General features: G+C 54.0%; 1 protein-coding gene and 1 pseudogene across 4 annotated transcripts in view; one reads left to right on the top strand and one right to left on the bottom strand.

Annotated features, from left to right (window-relative positions):
* The first annotated feature begins 954 nt into the window (after positions 1 to 954).
* Positions 955 to 20,483, top strand: part of LGR6 (leucine rich repeat containing G protein-coupled receptor 6) — a 125,972-nt gene continuing 106,443 nt past the window's right edge. The window contains exon 1 of one of the 4 annotated variants that reach the window (XM_037735419.1): positions 955 to 1,433. In XM_037735419.1, coding sequence (XP_037591347.1) covers positions 1,231 to 1,433 — 203 coding nt within the window. In that variant the 5' untranslated portion in view covers positions 955 to 1,230. The remainder of the gene's footprint in view (positions 1,434 to 20,483) is intronic. The other 3 variants (XM_037735420.1, XM_017520116.2, XM_037735421.1) reach the window with 3 other exon arrangements.
* On the bottom strand, positions 4,841 to 4,955 carry LOC119469740 (annotated as a pseudogene).

The following is a 20,483-nucleotide window of genomic DNA, read 5'->3' as shown; positions in this document are numbered from 1 at the left end:
TAATTTTTTGTAGAGACGGAGTTTCTCCATGTTGGTCAGGATGGTCTCGAACTCCCGATCTCAGGTGCTGGGATTACAGGCCTGAGCCACCGCGCCCAGCTGACCTCCGTTTTAACCACCATGCCCCTTGCTCACCAGGGCTCTGGGGCTGCCAGGTCAGCGCCCTGGTGGGATTCCGGCCTCAGGGTGGCTGAGCTGCAGCGGCAGCACCCGGCCTCCAGGTGGCGCCTATCCGCTTACTTTGAGGCGGGCTCCGACAACCAGCTGGGCTGCCCGCAGTCCCTCAGCCTCCTGAGGTCCTGGGAGAGGGGACCAAGGTGGTCCCCGGGCCGGAAGCCTGACGGAGGCTGCAGGAGTGCATTTCCACCCAGGGTGCACTCAGCGGGTGGAAGTCCACACCCGCCTCTCCGGAGTCAGGGCGCGGCCCCTCAGGGAGGAGGGTCGGGTGCCCGCCGGCTCCCGGGTGCCCGCCGGCTCCCGGGTGCCCGCGGCCGGGTCATCTCAGCGGGCAGGGGCCCCTCCGCAGCCCGGCGCCTCCCAGCGCAGCCCCTCACTCCGCTCTCCCGTCCAGGAGGCCGGCCGAGGCGGGCGGGTGAGTGCCAGCTCTGGGGCTGCCCTAGCAGCCGTGTCACCTTGAACAGATCGTTTCTCCCCTTGGATCTCGGTTTCCTCCAGTGTGAAAAGTGGTGGAGGCATCCGAGGGGCCCTGGGAGTCCCCAGGCCTCTCTCCGAGGCCCCCTCTGGGTCCCATGGGACCCCGTGGCTGTCCCGAGACGCAGGACGGTCCCGAGCCCCGCGGCCGAGGCCCTGGGGGACCCTTTCCAAACAAGTGCAGGTCTCTGACGGGCTGAGCTTTGCTCGCTTGGGTTTCTTTGCTTTCCTCCTTTTTTTTCGTTCCTGGATGAAGTTGCTGCCAGCTCCGAGGGAAGGAGGGAAGGGGAGCGCGCCGCAGCGTAGAAAGTTTCCTTGACTCCTCCTCCGGCTGTGTCTCCCTCCCTTGCCAAGCCCAGCCTGTGAAACTGAATAACGAAGATCACTCAACAATGCCTGCCCCTCTCTGACTGCACCGTCCCGGCGCTCCCACCGCCGCCGCCGCCCAGCAGAGCGCGCGGGGCGGTCCCCACCGACGGCGCAGCCCGCCGGGACCGGGAGGGAGCAGCGGCGGCCACCGCGCCCGTGCGCCCGCCCGCGCGCCCGCCCGCCAGGTGCCCCAGCCGCCCGGCCGCCGAGATGCCCAGCCCGTCCGGGCTCCGGGCGCTGTGGCTTTGCGCCGCGCTGTGCACCTCCCGGAGCGCCCCGCAGCCCGGCCCGGGGCCCGCCGCCTGCCCGGCCCCCTGCCACTGCCAGGAGGACGGCATCATGCTGTCGGCCGACTGCTCTGAGCTGGGGTTGTCCGCCGTACCGGGGGACCTGGACCCCCTGACGGCTTACCTGTGAGTACTGCCCGCCTGTCCCCGCCTGGTCCGCAGGCTGCCCGCTAGCGCCCAGTCCTGGCCACCGCAGGGCACCTGCTTGCTTGGTGCCCTGGGGCACAGGCATCCCGGGGAGGGTTCGCCCCATTCCAAGTTGAGGGCTGCGGGACTGGGGAGGGGAGAAGAGTGTGAGACTAAATCTCAGGCCAGCCGGGAGCCCGGGCTTCCCTGACTTGGCTTCCCAGTTGGTCTCCGGGCTTATGGGCTCACTATCGGCCCCCCGGCCAGGCTAGGTGGGTTCTGAATCCTGAGCGGGAGGGCGCGGGACTGGCTGCCCCGTCTCCTGTGCCTGCCTTCTCCTCTAGTAGAGCAGTGCCCGGGACGGTGGCTGAGGGCAAAGCAGACGGAACTGGAGGTAGGGGCGAAGGGAGGTGCCCCAGTGGGGTGGAAATCATGTCTGTTCCTCTGCCATGGCGAGGACAACAGGGCTGTCACGCCGAGGCTGGGTGGCCTTCGTCGGGGGGGGGCGTCCCAGGAGCTGGGAGGGGGGCCTTATCCACTCTTGTCTCCTGAGAAAGGGATTCTGCCAGCACCGTCTCCCTTCGCTGGGGCCTCCTGGCTCCCTCAGGGTCCTCCCTAAAGTCATGTCCCAAGAGGCTGAGTTGGAGACACTAATTTGTGGGCAGGCGCCGAGGCTGAAAACCAGAGAACCATTTTTAGCGTCTGAGTTGGGGTGAGACGGCGCGTGAAGGGGACCCTTCTGGGGGCAGCTGTCCTGTCCGTCTGGCTCAAAGGAGCGTCCCTTCAGAACCGGAGGGCTGGGGACTCTGGCTGCTTACCACCTGGGCAGGAGGAGGGTGTGAGAGCACATTCCGGGCCACCCACTGCACCCCCAGCCTGGCTCTGGGGAAAGGAAACCTCCTCCAGCCCAGCCTGCAGGGTTCTCACCCCAGAGGTGCTGGGAGCAGGTGGGAAAGCCTGGGGCCTTCTGCTGAGGGCTAGAATCCCAGAGCTCCTTATGGCCTGAAAGAGGCTTCAGGGTTCCAGCACTTGGGAGCTCAGAGGAAGAGGAGGCTGGGCAAGGCTTTATAGGGGCCAGCAAGAATTTGTTGAACTAAAAGGGTGCTCAGTGCTGGCAGTGTCCTGGTGAGGGGTAGAGGGTCCCAGATGGCAACTCTTCACGGGGCGCCTCTCCAAATGTCCCTGTCCCCAGGTCAGGATGTTCTCCTCCACTCTAAAAGGCACAGGCTGTGGGCACAGGTGAGGTAGTGAGAAGGGAAAAATAAGGTCCATCTTCCAGAAGGGCAAATGAAATCCTCCACAGTGCAGCAGTGACGGCAGAGGCAGTCATGGGAATAAAGGCACAAGCTGCTCAGACCCGGGCGCTCAGCACCTGGCAAAGCAGGACAGGCTCCGGCCCCAGCCCGACACCCAGACCAGACCCACTTTCAGCAGTTTTATATCCTGGGAGTATATGACATTGGTTCATTTGAAGACAGGATCCTGTGGCTAAAGAGTTTAGACATGACTTCTCTGGAGCCTTTCTCTGGGCGAACCAAAGGGAGGTCGCTTGCCTGGGTTAAAGGGCCAGGGGATATAGGGCTTTCCAGAGCTTGATGGGCCAGCATCCTTTCCCAGCATTAAGTCTTCCTAGACTGGACAATGATCCTTTTCCAGAAGGACTTGGGGAAGGAGGTACAGTGTCACCTTTGGAATTCAAGCATCCCACCCTCCGTGCTGACAGAAGATTTTCCCACTAGCTTGTCACAATTCCCTCGGAGCAGGGAAGTCTGCATTTGGGTTCAGTGGAGGAGGGGTTTTCTGAGCTGGTCTGTGTCTTCCTGGGGATTGAGAAAGCCCCTCTCTCCCCGCTTTCTCTAGATTCAGGGGATGCTTCTGAGAGTGGCAGAGGGAGGGGAGGGAGTGGGAGCTGGAGAGGGCATGGGTCCTGAGGGGATGTGGGGAGTTTAGCCGTGGGGTCTGGAATATTGGAGGGAGGTGGCAGAGGACTGTGTCCCCTGCCCTGGGCTGCAGAGGGGTCTCATCTGGATGGTGCATGAAGGGTCCTTACAGTTGTCCTGAGGGTGGCTGAGAGGAGGAATCTTCTTTCTTTGCCCCCTCTGGAGAACAACTCTGCCACAAAGGCCCCTGAAGGTGGGGTTGAGGGCTGGCTAGGAGAAGAGCCAGGGTGGGGAGGTTCTGGGGGCTCCTTTCCCTTTTCGGTGATGTTAGGAGATGCCCAGCCTGGCCCTGCCCCATGTAGCCCAGTTCTTGCTGAGGATGGCGCAGATTTGCATCTGATGATATAACCAGCAGTGCCTCTCTGTCTGGGCCACTCAAAAACCTTGGCTCCTTCCTAGCTCTGCCACCTACCTGTTCAGTCACTCACTGAACACCCCTAAGCCTCAGATTCTTCATGTGTACATGAAGAGGAGGAAGCGGGTTGCTGAGAGAATTAAATGAGATAATATGTTCCTTGAAAGTCCCCGGCACAGTGCCTAACACCCAAGGGTGACTCTGACATGGTGGCTAATGTGATCATGCCTCCTATGGCTGCCTGTGGAGGTGGAGGTCAGCGACTAGGCCTCTCCACACCGGAGGGGAACTGAGCCTACTGGGTGAGTATAGAACTCAAGGAAATGGTTTGTAGCTGGAGGAAGAGGTGTGTGCTGGGGAGGTGACTGTCAGGGCAGCTCTTGATCAATACTTGGCTGGTTCTGGGGACTTGGAGCCCAACCAGTTGGTAAAAATTGGAGGTTGGGGATCAGGATGGAGGATGGGGACTTAGGTCCTCCTGACACAGAGTGGAGAATGAAAAATATTAAAACACTTGGATATGCAGGAAGTAGCAGGCCAGAGAGAACTCGAAGACCCTTAGAAGGAGCCATAGACGGAACCATAGCAGGCACCCAGGAGCTATGGACTCTAGAAAGTTCTCGCATGTCTTCTTGCACATTCCTTGACCTGGTCTCAGTAAAAATGACTTCACATCCACTCCCCGACCCCACAGCTGTGAGATGTTTCTCCTTCCAGCCAATACCTTCCATGAGGTAGGTGCTTCTGCCTCCCTCCATCTGGGTTCTAGGGAAGACCAGAAAGGCATCTGTAGAGCCAACTGGTGTTCTTTGCCCCGACACCCATGTCCAAAAACTATTACTGCTTTTGGACTCAATGGCAGCCCTGTTTGATCAAGGTTGGGAAGACAGACTTCAGATCCTCACAATCCTTCATATGTCTCTTTTTTCAAGTTTCCTCCTAAACTGTAGTCTCAGCGAAGCTCATTGACACTCACTGGGGTTTTGACATTCTCCCTGGCTAGGGCCTGTTCCAGGAATAGACTGACGGGGAGATGGGGTCCCTGGCTTTGGGACATCCAATCTGCTGGTGATGAGAAGGCATGATGCCTGTTCTATTCTTTTTTTTTTTTTTTTAAGAAAAAATGTGCCTTACTGTGCTGCCTTCATAGCAAGGTTTGAGGAAGGAGGCACTTCTCACATATGAGTCCGAAAACCCAGTCGTGACGCTTCTGAACTGCAAAAGGATCACCTCTTGTTCTATTCTATCAATCACGTGCACACAATGCAGAGACAGGAATACACAGACAGCAAATAACCTGTGAGGCAGATAATCCCCAGAGTTGTCCCTGGGTAGAAGGATCTGGGTAGTTATCTGGGCCCCCAAGGCCGAGCAGTGTCAGTAAACGGATGGTGCCAGGAAAGGTGCCTCACACAGCTAGTTGTAAAAGACCCGAGGCTCACACACTTGTAGTCACGCCCAAGCACCCATTTTCATCACCTCCTGCCACCAGGGCTGAGGGAAGGGCCACCACCCCAAGCAACCCGCACTTCTGATTGCTTATTGCTTTCTTGGGAATTCACTCCCTTTAGGATTGCCTGTGATAACTGATAACCACGGGACTCATTTGAAAGGTTAGATGGTGTGTGTGTGTGTGTGTGTGTGTGTGTGTCTGTGTGTCTCTCTGTGTGTGTAGATGCAGGGTAATTTGCAGGGGATGTCTACAGCCAAAGAGATGCAGGCAGGATGCTGAAGGCAGAGACTAAGGGGTTGTGGCATTTGCCACAACAAAGCAGGGTTCAAGCTATGATCTACTTGCTATGTGACCCCCGGCCAGTTGATCAGCCCTCCTGTGACTTGGTTTCCTCATCTGTAAATGGGATTAAGGTCTACCTCGTAGGGTTGCTGTGTGGATTCACTGAGATAATGTTTGCAAAGGCTTTGGCATAATGTCTGGCCTGTGGGAAGAGCTCAGTAGATGTTAGCCAGTGTTATTAGTGTGGCCGGGGCCAAGAAATGTTAGTCATGGAGGTCCTCCTGGAGGGGGAAGACCTGGAGCTAGCATGGGAAGCAGGGGAGCAGGCCTGTTCTATGAAAGGTATAGGATAGGTGTGTTTGTAGCTGGGGGCTATGAGAGGGGGAAGAGGCTGTCAAGAAGATGGAATGAGCTCTACTGGGAACCTAGAGTAATTTTAGGTTTTTTTTGCTTTCTTTTTTTTAGAGACAGAGTTTCACTCTTGTTGCCCAGTCTTGAGTGCAATGGTGCAGTCTCAGCTCACTGCAACTTCCACCTCCTGGGTTCAAGCGATTCTCCTGCCTCAGCCTCCCAAGTGGCTGAGATTAAAGGCACCCTCCACCATGCCCAGCTAATTTTTTGTATTTAGTAGAGATGGAGTTTCACCATGTTGGTCAGACCAGCCTTGAACTCCTGACCTCAGGTGATCCACCCACCTCGGCCTCCCAAAGTGCTGGGGTTACAGGCGTTCACCACACGGCCCAGCCAATTTTAGGTTGTTGTTTTTTTTTTTTTTTTTAGAGTACAATCTAGAAAAACCAGGGACCCCAGCGTGCTCCCTTACATGGTCTAGATGGGCCCCTGCAGGGGCTACAGATGAGGAAGCAAAGAAACAGGTGGCCTTAGTAGGGGAGAGCCAGCCTTGGAGAGGATGTGCTGTGAATTGGAGTAGGGAGGGGGATGTCAAGGTGCCAGCTCTCACTTCTCACTTCCAAGGCCATCCTTCCCCAGCCCAGTCTTAGTCGCCCTTTCTAATAGATTCTAAGAGTTTGACTCCTCCTTCCGGAAACTTGGGGTTTGTGAGTTCTAATCTTCAGTCTCTCAGTTGCTATGAGACCCTGTGCAAGTCCCAAAACTTCTCTGGACCTCAATGTCCGGAGAAGCCATGTTTTGGATGAAAAACTAGGAAGCGGGAGAGGCAGGGGGTAATCCACCTTGAGTCTCCTGCTCCTGGTGTGTGACAGAGAAAGCACCCAAGGAGAGCCGCCCAGCAGCAGGCAGTGAGGGGAGGGAGGAAGGGAAGGGGAGCACCCAGGCAGCATCCAGACCAGGGTGGGGAAGAGAAGGGTGAAGGAGGGGCACAGTGACTCCAGGAAATGGGGTCCCCTAGAGCTCTCCTGTGCCAGCCTTGCTCCAAAGTGGAGCCTGGTAGGGCGGGCCCATCAGAAGGCAGGCCCGGGGGGTCGCCAGAGGTGGGTAAATGTGTGGGGGAGCCAACACCCCAGTTCAAAGGAAAGGCAGGAAACAGCCCTAGGCAAAAGAAAAAGGAAACCTCTCGGCTCTGGCAGCAGCGGGCATGGGGCGCGGCCGGGCGGGGCGGCTGGCGGAGGAGAAGAAAGCTTGGCTCGGAGCAGAGTTGGCCCCCAGCCCGCCCCCACTCCACCCGCCCTTCCCCCATTCCATGGGCGATCAACCCTGATGGCCCCACACACGCTGCAGCCTGCTTCCCGCACTGACCCATGCCCCCCAGGGGAGAGACAGAAGGGGCACAGGAGAGGGGATCCGAATGGGGAGGCCCTGCTGGGCGTGGGCTCAAGTCTCAGCTCCACTGTTGATGAGCCGTGTCTTTGGGCAAATCACTTAACCTCTCCAAAGTTCCAGTTTCTCAATCTTTAAAATGAAAACACTAATAGTATCTACCTCAAAGGGTTGTGAGGAGGAGCAAATGAGGCAAAGGAAGCAAAATGCCTTTTACGCTATAAGGGTTTACAAAGTGTTTACTATTAATATCGTTTTGCTTAATGCCTTCAGCTACAAGTAAGCTATTGTGGAAAGGGCCCAGCAGAGCTCCTGGTGACAGGATGGGGAGTTAGGATGGCAGAGTCTCATCTTCTGGAGTCACATCAGATCACCCTTCCTTCCCTCCCGCCCTCCTTCCTTACTAATAAAGCCCCCTCGCACTGACTTTCAGGAAAACAGGCCTTTCAAGCAGCCAGTTCTGCTCTTGGGCTCCTGGCCTGGGATGATGGAGGAAGTGATCCTTCTCCCAGGTGATGCCTGAAGGAGCTGGGGCTAAGCCTGCGCCTGGTGGGAGACTCTCCAAAGAGGAAGAATCTGGACTTCTAGGTCAGCGCTCTCTGGAGAGTCCAGCTTCTCCCCAGAAATGGAGTTCCTTGAAATTAGTCTCTCTGCTCTAGCTCAGTGGGGCACTTGGGATTGGGAATGTGGCTGTGGGGGTGAGGGGACAGGCATGCCCTGAGGGCGGACATGCCCTGAGGGGCTGCGAGCATCCTCCTCTGAGCTCATCCTTAATGGGCTGTGTGACCTTAGACTCACTACTGGGACCAGGCCAAGATCAAGGAGTCCACTGGGGCTTCAGCCACCTTGGGAAGGTGCAGGAAATTGGGTAGGGGAGAGAATGCTAATCCCCCTTCCTCATGTTGAAAATGGCAACTTTTTTTAGCCAAACTGAAATGAACTTGCTGACTTGGGGGGTCTCTCAGAATTATGGGGGCACCTTGGTGCTAACTAGTCCATTGGCAAAAATGGAGTGATCTCCAGTTCCTAATGACAATTCAGGTCTCTTCTCCCGCCCTTCAGACATGGGAGAACAGGTCCCAGGAGGAGAAAAACACCCGAGAGGCCAAACTTGGGCAGCGAGCAGAGAGTTATTTTGGAAGCAGCAAAAGGACATGGTGGGGGAAGAGCTCAGGGGTTGGCACTGTGCCCCCCCGGAGCCATGCCAGAGCAGGCCACGGGCAGGCTGGCGGCTGGCGGGTAGGGGGGCTGGGGACGGCTACTCAAGGCACCTCCAGAGCTGAGGTTTCCTTTGTGTCCCATCCCCAGCCCTCCCTTCTCTACTACGATCTTTTTTCTCCTCCAGAAACCATCAGGGGATGCCTGTGCTGTACCTTCCATTCTCCCCCTCCCTGGGAGATGGGGGCCCCCTCTGATGAACTGTGAGCTGTGAATTTGAGGCTGGGTCTGGGGGAGCATCTTGTGCCCAGCTCTCTGCCTCTCCTGTGTGCTCTAGCACGGCGAGGGTGCCTTCCTGGTTGGTGTTTTCATTCCCTGGACTGTGACCTTCTTCCAGAAAGACACTAGCTCATCAAAAACATTCATTCTTGGGACCTAGCCTAGATGGCCCCCCAGAGGTTCAGAGGGACATACATAGGAAGCCACCACCACCCTGCCGTCTCTTCCTTTACCAATAATAGTAAGAACCAGCATTTGTTGAATGATTGGCATGTGGCCAGAAGTGTGCTCAGGCCCTTTATCTGCATCATCTTGCATAAAGCCCATGACAGAGGTGCCAGCGTTATCCCCACTCACCAATGCGGAAACCAAGCCTTTTCAGTGCTGAGGAGCTTGCCTAAGACAGCCAGCCAGTAGTTGCTGGTGCAGGGATTTCAGCCCAGGCAGCCTCCCTCCTACCAACTTTATCTACTGCCTCTCAGAGCCCCACAGCTGAAGGGCTTCCAAGCTCCAACAGAATGAGCAGGACTCTGGGCATGTCAAAATCCCAGGCCGAGCAGCCTCTCAAAGCCTATTTACAGTTCCTGTCTTTCTGGGGAAGGATCAGTGGTTTGCCCCATTTCCCTCCCATCTACCAGCAGTGGTTTCTGGGAGCCCATCTGGGGGGGTGCTTGGAGGGGACGGTATTGAGGTTCAGCACAGAAACTGGGGACTCTGGTTGGGGAGGGTGAGACAGAATCCTTGAATGTGGAGATTATCATCAGCGTTGCTGTTGAGGACCTACCTCTGGGAGGCAGTCAGGGTGGTGACTGTCAGAGAGGGACCAGCCAGGTGCACATGAAAAGTGAACTCACTGCATCATAATCCTGGGAGCATGCAGGGTGGACCAGAGGTGAGGGTCATGGGTGCTCAGGGAGAAGGAGGACTGAGGTGATCAGGGAAGGCCCAGGGGAGGGAGAAGACTTGAGTCCTGAAGGCCAGAAGGATTTAGCTCAGGGCCAGGAGAAGGGAAAGCCATGAGCCCAGGAAAGAATGAGGACCCACACTGGGGCTTTCGTACTTCATGTCCACAGCCTGTTCTGTCCCTTCCCGGGTGGCATGTTCTAGATCAGGGCTTTCTGCCCTTTTCCCCTCAGGGCACACATTTTAAAAACACAGACACACACATACACAGGCACACAAACCCAATGCAAGGTGTTCAGCATCCCCAGTAAATCAATGAGGCTGCTCAGGCCAAAGGCACCCAGTAACCCTGGGCAGCACCCAGCCATCCCAGGGGATAGGAGACCCCATCTGGGCACACACCTGGAAGCGCTACTCTAGAGGAAAGTGCGTGTTTGCAGCCAAGCAGACATGGGTTCAAGTCTAGGCTGCAGCCCTAACCGGCCGTGGTCTGTGTGTTTCCTCACCTCTCTTGGCTTCTGTTTCCTTAGTTTCAAAATGGGCATACAGAAAGATGTTTATAATTAGGCACAGTGCTTGGCACATAGCAAATGCCCAGTCTATGGGAGCTATAGTTGTTATCTATCTGGTCTCCCCTTGGGAGACACACTTGGGAGGAGAGGTGGAGGCAGGCCTGCAGTGGCCCTCCGTTTTGCCTATTTGACTCTGCCTGCCTAGGGCTTGGTGACAGTGAGACCCAGAGGGTTGGTTCTAGGACACAGTTCCTCTCACCCTCTGCCCCCGCCACCGTCCTTTCCCCTTTGCCCTCAGAGGTGCTGGAGGGTGTGGGAATGTCCTCGAGAGTGCCCCGACTGAGGCGGGATGGCAGAAGGGTGCTGAGTGCCTTCCATTGCGCAAGTGTCAGGGGCTTGGATGCGGTCCCCAGGCCCAAAGCCAAGCCCAGATGGACTCCTAGAGGGGGAGGAGCAGAAGAGCAGTGTGGAGTCACTGTCTCCGTGCAGCACCCCAGCCCAATGCACTGTGGAGGCTCCTGCAGGGCAGAGGAGGTATGTCTTTGCATGGGGGAATATGTGGGTGAACCAGGAAAGTGGGAGCCTAGTACCTGGAGGTTTATTCCAACTCCCTGCGTGATTTGCAGGTGTGAATTGCCCCCTACCTGAGTTATCATTGGCTCCTGGGAAACAGACCAAAAGCAGCCCCTGCTAAGAAGCTTTTAGCACCTCCTATAGGAAGGAAACCTTCCCAGTGAATCCGGTCTGAGGATTCTTTTCTCCAGGTCTCTGGACCTCTCCCAACATGCTCCATGTTCCTTTGCATGAAGAAGGACGGCACAGTTCCAGACAGTGTGTGTAAGCCCCGGTTGCCGTCAGCACACTGTGTGGATTCTGGTAGTACCTGTCACCCCCACTGGTGCTGCGGTGCCCCTCATGGCCCATGTTAATAACCAAGGACAGTGCCACTTGAACTCCCAGGCTGTTGTGAGGGGCATTCATTCATTCACTCATTTGTTCATGTGACAAATGTGGATTGAATGCTTGCCCTCTTTCCTCTGCCCTGGAGGCTTGGAGAGAGATAAGACAAATGCAAATAACTGTGACCTGTTGTGGGAAGTGAGAAGCACACCAGGCGGGGCCAGATACTCTGCAGCAGGCAGGGCAGAGAGGAGGAACGCTTGTATCTAACTGATGCCCCTAATGCAGAAGCCCCTGAAAGGTGGCTGTGGTGCCAAGGAAAACCCACAGGCTGAGGAATGGGAAGAACAATGTTGACACTCATTTGTCAAGTGCCGATAATCGTCTTTGCCAGATGAGTTGTTGCACGAGGCAAGATCCTGCTTGGGGGGTGTTTAGCACAGAGGGGTGTGATTTTATTTCCTGTGGGAATATCAGGGAGTATACGTACACTATGTCTTTGTAGGGTTGTGTGTCCCCATCCGTCTGTACGTTTGTCTGATTGTGATGCTCTACTTCATCAGATTCAGGGTTCTTTGTGGACAGGAGCCATATTTCTTTTTTCTTTTTTTTTTTTTTTTTAGACGGAGTTTTGCTCTTGTTACCCAGGCTGGAGTGCAATGGCGCGATCTCGGCTCACCGCAACCTCCGCCTCCTGGGTTCAGGCAATTCTCCTGCCTCAGCCTCCTGAGTAGCTGGGATTACAGGCACGCGCCACCATGCCCAGCTAATGTTTTTTTTTGTATTTTTAGTAGAGACGGGGTTTCACCATGTTGACCAGGATGGTCTCGATCTCTTGACCTCGTGATCCACCCGCCTTGGCCTCCCAAAGTGCTGGGATTACAGGCTTGAGCCACCGCGCCCGGCCTAGGAGCCATATTTATTTGCACCAAGAGAGGGGAACTCTTTTAGGGCAGGGGCCATGCCTCCCCCTTCAGACTGGGAGGTTCTTGAAGGCAGGATCAGTGTCTGTGCTTGTGCTCCTGGTTCCTTTTCTCAGGATCATGCCACACACACCTCCTACAGACACACATACACACACACACACTTCCTTCAAACACACACACACACACCCCTCCTTCAAACACACACACCTCCTTCAGACACACAAACGCACCTCCTTCAAACACACACAAACACACCTCTTTCAAACACACACAAACACACCTCCTTCAAACACATACACATACACACATCTCCTTCAAACACACACACACACACCTCCTTCAGACACACACAAACACACACCTCCTTCAGACATACACATAGACACCTTCAAACACACACAAACACACACCTCCTTCAAACACACACACACACCTCCTTCAAACACACACAAACACGCACCTCCTTCAGACACACACATACACACACCTCCTTCAGACACACACACACACATACCTCCTTCAAACATACACATATACATACCTCCTTCAAACACACACAAACACACCTCCTTCAAACACACATACATACACTTCCTTCAGACACACACATACATACACCTCCTTCAAACATACACACACGCCCCTCCTTCAAATACACACACACACACCTCCTTCAGACACACACACACACATCTCCTTCAAATACACACACACACACACCTCCTTCTAACATACACATACACACCTCCTTCAGACACACACACACACACACACACACACACACCACCTTCAAACACACACCTTCTTCATATGCACACACAGTTCCTTCAAACACACACACACACCCCCCCTACTATGGGTCTCCGCCTGCAGGGGGCGCTCAGGACAGGGCTGTAAACAGCTCTAGTCTGTGCATTTTGTCTTTTCTCCTGCCCCTCCGCTCCAGATCTGGGGCAATCCAGGGTTGGGAGTGTTTGAGGATGGGGACGCTGGATCAAGTGTCCAGGAATTGTGAGAGTTGAGGCAGGATGGGGCCGTAAACTAATCCCCTGCCTTTGTGATGGACAGAGCAGATTAGGAGACTGGGAGGAGATGAGAAAGGAACAGGACCATTGTCTAGGACAAAAGCAAGAGAGAATGAGAATTGGGACAGGACCTGGGCTCCCACCCGCACTTACCTGGGGCAGATGAGAGCTCAGGCCCCAAAGGAGTCGGAGCCGGGAACCAGCTCACCTCTCAGACCATCCTTGACCCGGCCCCCCAGTGCAGTTACCTGCTTCAGCGTGTGTGACTGGGTGGGCAGGATCCCTTCACAGACATGCCACTCTCGAAGTCACAGCGGGCCCCGTGCTTGGGTCATTGTTTGGCTGTTGCCATGTTATTTTTTTGGTTGTGTGTGTGTTATTTTATTTATGTATTTAGTTAGTTTTCGAGACAGGATCTTGCACTGTCACCCAGGCTGGCGTTCAGTGGCATGATTTCTGCTCACTGCAGCCTCAATCCACGGGGCTCAAGTGATCCTCCTACCTCAGCCTCCCGAGTAGCTGGGACTACAGGTGCAACCCACCACACCCAGCTAATTTTTAAGTATTTTTTTATTATTAAAAAATTAAAATTTATAGTGGGGTCTCACTATATTGTCCAGGCTGGTCTTGAACTTCTGGGCTCAAGTGATCCTTCTGCCCCAGCATCTCAAAGTGCTGGGATTATCGGTGGGAGAGCTGTGTAAAATTTTTAATAATTTTATTACAAGGTGTCCCACATTTTTATTTTGCACTTGGTCCTGCAACTATTTTAATTAATTAATTAATTAATTAATTAATTAATTTTTTGAGACAAGGCTGGAGTGCAATGGCGTGACCTCGGCTCACTGCAACTTCCGCCTCCCGGGTTCAAGCAATTCTTCTGCGCTAGCCGCCCAAGTAGCTGGGATTACAGGTTCCCACCACCACGCCTGGCGAATTTTTGTATTTTTAGTAGAGACAGGGTTTCACTAGATTGGCCAGGCTTGTCTGACCTCAGGTGATCCACCTGTCTCGGCTGGGATTACAGGTGTGAGCCACCACACCCGACTGGTCCTGCATATTATGTAGCCCATTCTGCCCTTAACCTAGGGGCTAGGGAAGGAGGATGGGAGGAAGGGGTCTGCTTCTCAGGGATGCCACAGGGGAGAAGAGGCAGGAGGTGGTCCCAGGACTAGAGGGGAGACTGAGCATCCTTGGGTAGGAGGTGCTCTTGGCCTGAGCGTGGCACCTGCAGGGGCCAGGGACTATGGGCTGTACTGTGCTGGAGTGGACACAGGGGCACACCCCCGTCTCGGTGTTTCTGGGAATGAGGCAGTTGTCAGGGTCTGGTGGGCAGAGATTCTGTTTGGAAGGGAGGGCAGAGGGCCCACCCCACAGACGTCAGCATCCTGTGTGTGTCGGGGTCCTTCCCAGTTTCCTATAACCTAGCACAGTGGATGAGTGCACAAATCCCAGAGCCCCGCTGCCCGAGTCAGATTCTGCCTCTGCCTTTTGCCAATCCTTGGGGAAAGGTTTACCCTCTTTGTGCCTTAGTTTCTTCACCTGTAATAGAGGGATGACAATGATGCACTTGTTAAATGAGTTAATATATGGAAAGTGCCAGCATCTGGCACACAGTCACTGTCCAATGGATGTTAGCTATTATTTTTCATTTATTCAACCTATGAACATGTATTGAACGTACCCTTAGTAGTAGGCACAGTTGTGCTACGTGCTGACACTAACTTTCACTACAACAAACAGAGTTCCTGGTCCAGCTCGGGAGATAAATACTTAGTAACGCACTGTGTGAGCCCCTGGACAGGAGCCGCGGGCAGGAGTGGCGGGAAATCCCACTGCTCACCCGCAGAGCCGTGCTGGCTCAGCCCCTCCCTCAAATCTTCCACCCTCCTGCTGCAGTTTTTCTGTGTCCTGTGGAGCGAGGGCTGCATGAGTCCTCTGGAGGAAGGGGGCACTTCCAGTTTCCCTCCTGCAATTTTATCTGCAATCCTCCTGACCCCAGCAACTGGAGTTGTAGTCTGTTCCCTGGTGGAAGTGGGAGCAGGAGACCCTGGGCTAGAACTTTGTCTTTGCCGCCAACATGTTGAGTGCCTTTGGACAAGTCCTCTGATGCCTTTGGGTCTGTTTCCTGTGGGATGAGAATTCCTGACCCCAGGGTATTATAGAGACAAATGATGGTGTATAAATAACGATGCAGAGAGGGGAGAGAGTTGGGGGGGGGAGAGAGAGAGAAGGGGCATAAGTGAGCTAATGATGGGGAGACTGTGATGTCAGGGAGGTGCCAGGGTCCCCTGAGATTTGTAGTGTTCACTCTGTGAGACTTGAGATCCCAAGGGCTGGGTCAGGACAGGCCACCACCAGCACCTCCAGGGCTGTGTGCCCAGTCAGAACAAGGCCCCCCATTAACTATGTGCAGCCAGTGGAAAGAGGAATGCCCACCCCCCTGCCAGCCCACGCCATGCCAGCCCTCGCCTCATTGCCCGCTCTCCTACTCAGAATGCAGAAGCCCAGGGTGCCACCTCCCCCTCTGCCTGCCCTGACTCCACCTGCCAGAAAGTATTAGCTTCACCATCTAGATTGGCATGGGGGCGCAAAGGCACGATGTTGCGGGGCCCAGGGGACCTGCTGGGGGTGGGGCTTGGGGTCAGGAAATACCTGGGCTAACCCCTGGAACCCTGGCATGCCCAGCGCTGACTGACGAATGGTCCTGGAGCCGTAGGGGTAGGGAGTGTAGTGACCGGGGAAGGCCTGGACGCTCAGCAACTTGGCCTGGGGAGCTCTTCCAACCCCTTACTCCATCCTCTTTCCTCTAACCTGGGCTGGGACCTCCAGATGGGCAGATCAAATCATTACACCCCATCTTTCACTTAATGTTTGCTCCCTGGGGATGTGGTCACTGGGAAGTTCTTCCCTTGAGTTTCCGGAGAGAGCCTAAAGCTAACCCCTTCTTTGTTAGCCCCACAGGCAATAATGGGGTGACCTGGGTTTCATGTCACTTTCTCCATGAGGAAGTGATCCTGGCCTATGAAGGCAACGTTGGAGATGCCACACCTGCTGTCCCCAGGGATCCCGGAGGGCCTGCCTGCTGCTGGGGAGGTCGGGGGCCTCTGCCTGCTCCTCCTCAGAAATCCACCCATCTGCTCAGCCTGCCTGCCCCACAGGGTCCTGGGCTGCAGCTAGTCCAGGCAACACCTTTGTGAAAAATAGAAAAGGGTGCCCCTTGCCCCTGGTGGCCTTACCACGTGGGGAGCAGGCAGAGTTGATGAGTGGGGCGGGGTGGATTTTGTCCTCTGGTTGGCCCCTTGGGCAGACACCTTTGTCTAGACCAGGCCACAGTGGCATATTTCTATGAGTCAGCCTGGTCAATGCTTAGCAAAAAAAAAAACTGATTTAAAAATATTTTTAGCATATTGCTTAAAGGAGATTTATTCTATCGACTCCCTTAGATATCCTAAAGCCTTTCACTCAAAGTGTGGTCCACAGCCCAGCAGCATAGCATCAGCATCATCTGGGAGCATGTGAGGAATGCAGAAGTCAGGCCTCACCCCTGACCTACTGAGTGAGAATCTGCATTTTAGGGTTTGCCAGGCACTGCCTCGAGCTTATTCATGGAATAAGTCAGATCATCAGCAGAGTCACTGGACAGCCGCTGTCTACTCCATCTCCTACAGAACTGCTTTTGCTTAGCTTGTACTTAGGCAATGCACCATTGGTTTATATCCAGGTCTATAAGAAACAGCCCTATGGACATCACTGTTGATTTACTGCAAGGATGTGGTTAAGAAATGGGTTCAGACCGGAAGCCTGCAGCTCTGGTGGGGAGTATTTGGAAAAGACAAGGAAGCATCAGTTTCATTTAGGATGTAAGGGACTGGCTGAGACCACACGTGCTCCCCTGGTACCCTTAGTGCTGGCACAAGCCCTCTGCACATGGGCACTCAAAAATATTGGTGGAATGAGCAAAGAGATGAATGAGTGAATGAAGGAATGAATGAATGAACAAATGACTGGCCCGATGCTGGAAGGTACAGAGCAGAAAAGCAAAAACAAAAACCCTAGGCTGAAGCAGATGGACTTACCTGAGAGAGAGGGAGGGAGGGCCGCCCCCTCCAGACCTGCCAGTAGCACTAACCTGGCTCCACGGCAGGCAGGAGCCCGAGGTGTGGCTTCCAACCCAGACGGCTGCGGTGAGGATGGAGCCGCGCTGGGGAGCCTCCTAAGCTGCCAGTCAGCCAGCTCGTGGCCAGGCTTGGGTTTCATTAGAGTGAGACATCTGTTCTAGAAACCCTTCCACTTAGAAGCTTTTGCCTTTACTATTCATTCTCTTGATTTCTTTTTTTAAAGAAAACTTCTTTTGAAAATTTTCATCCAATTCCAAACAAGCTAGGATGAACAAAGGTATGTGCCTACCCCTAGGCTTGGATAGAGGACTCTAGTGACAAGGCTGTGGGTTCTCAAATCTCTACAGTGTGCCTGACACTTGCCTAGGCTCTGAAGATCCAAGATAAGCAAGACTTGAATTCTGCATTGAGAGAGATTACGGGTGGGTCAGAAAGTTACCATCCTATGCATTAAGCTTGAGGCAGGAGACAAGCATAGGCTAGTTGTGGGGGCATTTAGGAAGTGGGTAGGATGGGGCAGCAGTGGGAAGGAATGTGTCTCACTGTGGAGTCCTGTGAACATCCAGGAAGCTGGGGCCAATGGCCAGGAAACCCTGGGAGGGAAGTCTGGGAACACCAAAGCTCATGGCCTGCCGGCAAATCTCAAGTGTTTATTGAGCATCTACTATGTGCCAGAGGCTGGGCAAAGTGCTGGGATACACAGATGAGTACTATGAAAACAATACACAGAAATAAGCATCCAATTTCAATGTAATGACATGAAAGCTGAGACGCATTCACAGGATGCCATGGGAACCTAGAGGGGAGGCCTCAGAAAGCCTGAGGTTCATGGAAGACTTTCAGAATTTGTTTGTTTTTTTGAGACAGAGTCTCACTCTGTTGCCCAGGCTGGAGTGCAGTGGTGTGATCTTGGTTCAATGCAATCTCTGCCTCCCAGCCTCCCAGGTTCAAGTGATTCTCCTGACTCAGCCTCTCAAGTAGCCAGGATTACAGGCGTGTGCCACCACACCCGGCTAATATTTGTATTTTGTAGAGATGGGCTTTCACCATGTTGGCCAGGCTGGTCTCAAACTCCTGGCTGCCAGTGATCTTCCCGCCTTGGCCTTCCAAAGTGTTGGGATTACAGGCACAACCCACCGCGCCCGGCCCAGAGTTTGTTTTTTTAAACTAAATATTATATAGATGAGACAAAAGAATACATATCATAAATGGACAGTTTGATACATTTCCATGAGCAAATACACTTGTATATCCAGCACGTGGACCAAGAAAGAAAACATCATCAGCTTTCCAGAAGGCCTCCACCCCCATGCCCTCTGCTGGTCACTACCCACCCCCACCAAGATAGCAACCACCATGATTTCTAACAACATAGGTGACTATGTCTGTATTTTGAACCTTGTCATAAACAGGGCATTATTTTGCACCTGGCTTCTTTGCCTCACCATGTTTGAGAATTCACCTGTGTCGTTGCTGGTGGTCATAGTTCATTCATCCTCACTGCTGCATGGTATTCGCTATGAGTGAATGCAACCCAGTTCACCCAGTCCACGTTGATAGGCGCTGGACATGTTCCCATTGTGAGTATCGTAGATTGCACTTCTACGAGCAGTTCTGTTCAGCTGTCTAGTGAGCATACGGATGTGTTTCTATTGGTCAAATCCCCAGAATGGAATTGCTGGGTCAGAGTCGATCCGAGGGAGTCTCAAGGTGGGTGAGAATGACTTTCGTAGGTGGAGAAGTGTGGGATGAGTCATTGGCTTGGGCCAGTGATGGAGGGTGAGCAGAGGGAGGAGCAGGAGGAAGACACAGCGGGAAGAGGGGCTCGAGGACCAGCAGCACACTGAGGCTCTGCTGACTGCTCCCCACTTACCTGGGTTAGTTTCCAGTGGCTGCCATGACAAAGTACCGCAAACTAGGTGTTCTAAAACAACAGAAACCCAAGATCAGGATGTCAGCAGGGCCACACTCCTGTCAGCGGCCCTAGGGGAGAACCCCCTGCGTTCCTCCTCCAGCTTCTGGTGGTCAGCGCATCACTCCAGTCTCTGTCTCTCTCTCCACCTCGACTTCTTCTCCATGTGTGACCTCTGTGTGTCTGTACAAGGGCAACTGTCACTGGATTTAGAGCCCACCCAGATAATCCAGGAGGATCCGCTCATCTGAAGATCTCTGACTTAGCTACAACGGCAAAAGCCCTTTTTCCAAGTAAGGTCATATTCACCGGTTCCAGGTATTAGGAGGTAGACACACCTTTGGGGGGCCACCATTCATCCACCACACTTGCCCTCACTCCCATCCTAACACCCCCAGCTCATTTACCCTTTTGCAAAGCTCTGAGTCAGGCTACTTTCTGATGGCAAATCATGTCCCCCTTGGCCAGCTTAGGCCAAGCTTCCTCCAGGAAGCCCTCCCTGACCCACAGGTACTTGAGATCCCTCCAGCACTAATGTATAAGGCTCTGTCCAGCAGTATCTGTGGTTCTGAATCTCTCCTCAGACTGAAGCTTCCTGGGGGCAGGGGACGTTTCTTTCTCCTTCTTTTTTATCCACAGGGGCACACACACTTTCTCCAGTGCTCATCCAGGGCTCTGCATAAACCGGCTCTGGCAGTAAGGAACTTGTGCTGAAGGCACCTTTCCAACAGTGTCTGGTCCAGCCCAGGGCACCATGCCCAGAAACAGCCCCGATGTCCAACCCTTCCCCATGTCCTCTCCTCCCCCTAGACACTGCCACCTTAGGGGTCCTGGCTGTTACCTCGTCCCAGGGCCTGACTGGTAGTCTTAGTTACACACACAAGGGAGGGAGGAAGGAGCTTGGGGCAAAGGGAGGGAGCACAGCCCTTTGCCTTTCCTTGGAGAAGGCAAGGGAGACAGGAATGCCTTTGGCTGGGAGACCCTGGCCAGAGATCAGAAGATCAAAGGATGAGAAGATCAGGGGCGAGGCAGGTGACACTCACTTGGAGGCACCAGAGAGAAGCGGCAGCTGCTGCCTCCTAAGGGCAGGGCTGACCCAGAACGCCCTCCTCTACCCCCAGCCTCCCCAGCCCTTCTTTCCTAACTTTACAGCTGCTTCTCCACCAGGCGGGGCTCTGGAGGTTGCATGCAGGTGAGGAGAGAAACATCCACTGACATCCATGCCACAGCCGTGGATTCTCCCATTGAAACCTCACCACATTCTCTAATGGGGAATATTAGACACTATTTAATAGATGCAGAAACTGAGGCACGGAGAGGAAAGGAACTAGTCCAATATCTAAGTGTTAGGGCCAAGATACAAACTCTGGCAGTCTGATCCCAGAGCCACTAAGCACTACACTCACTATAAGGCAGAGAGCTCTATTCAGTCCAACTGCAGCATGAGGGAGAGAGGCTAGATATCAGGAAGGACCTCTTGCTGGGCAAGGATTTTAGATCCAGATCTTGGATCTAGTCTTTAGGAATTTTTTTTTTTTTTTTTTTTT

This window comes from Cebus imitator, unplaced genomic scaffold, assembly GCF_001604975.1.
Source record: "Cebus imitator isolate Cc_AM_T3 unplaced genomic scaffold, Cebus_imitator-1.0 Scaffold802, whole genome shotgun sequence".
Lineage (NCBI taxonomy): Eukaryota > Metazoa > Chordata > Mammalia > Primates > Cebidae > Cebus > Cebus imitator.
The sequence above is the reverse complement of the archived record's forward strand: the minus strand, read 5'-3'. Positions and strand labels throughout refer to the sequence as shown.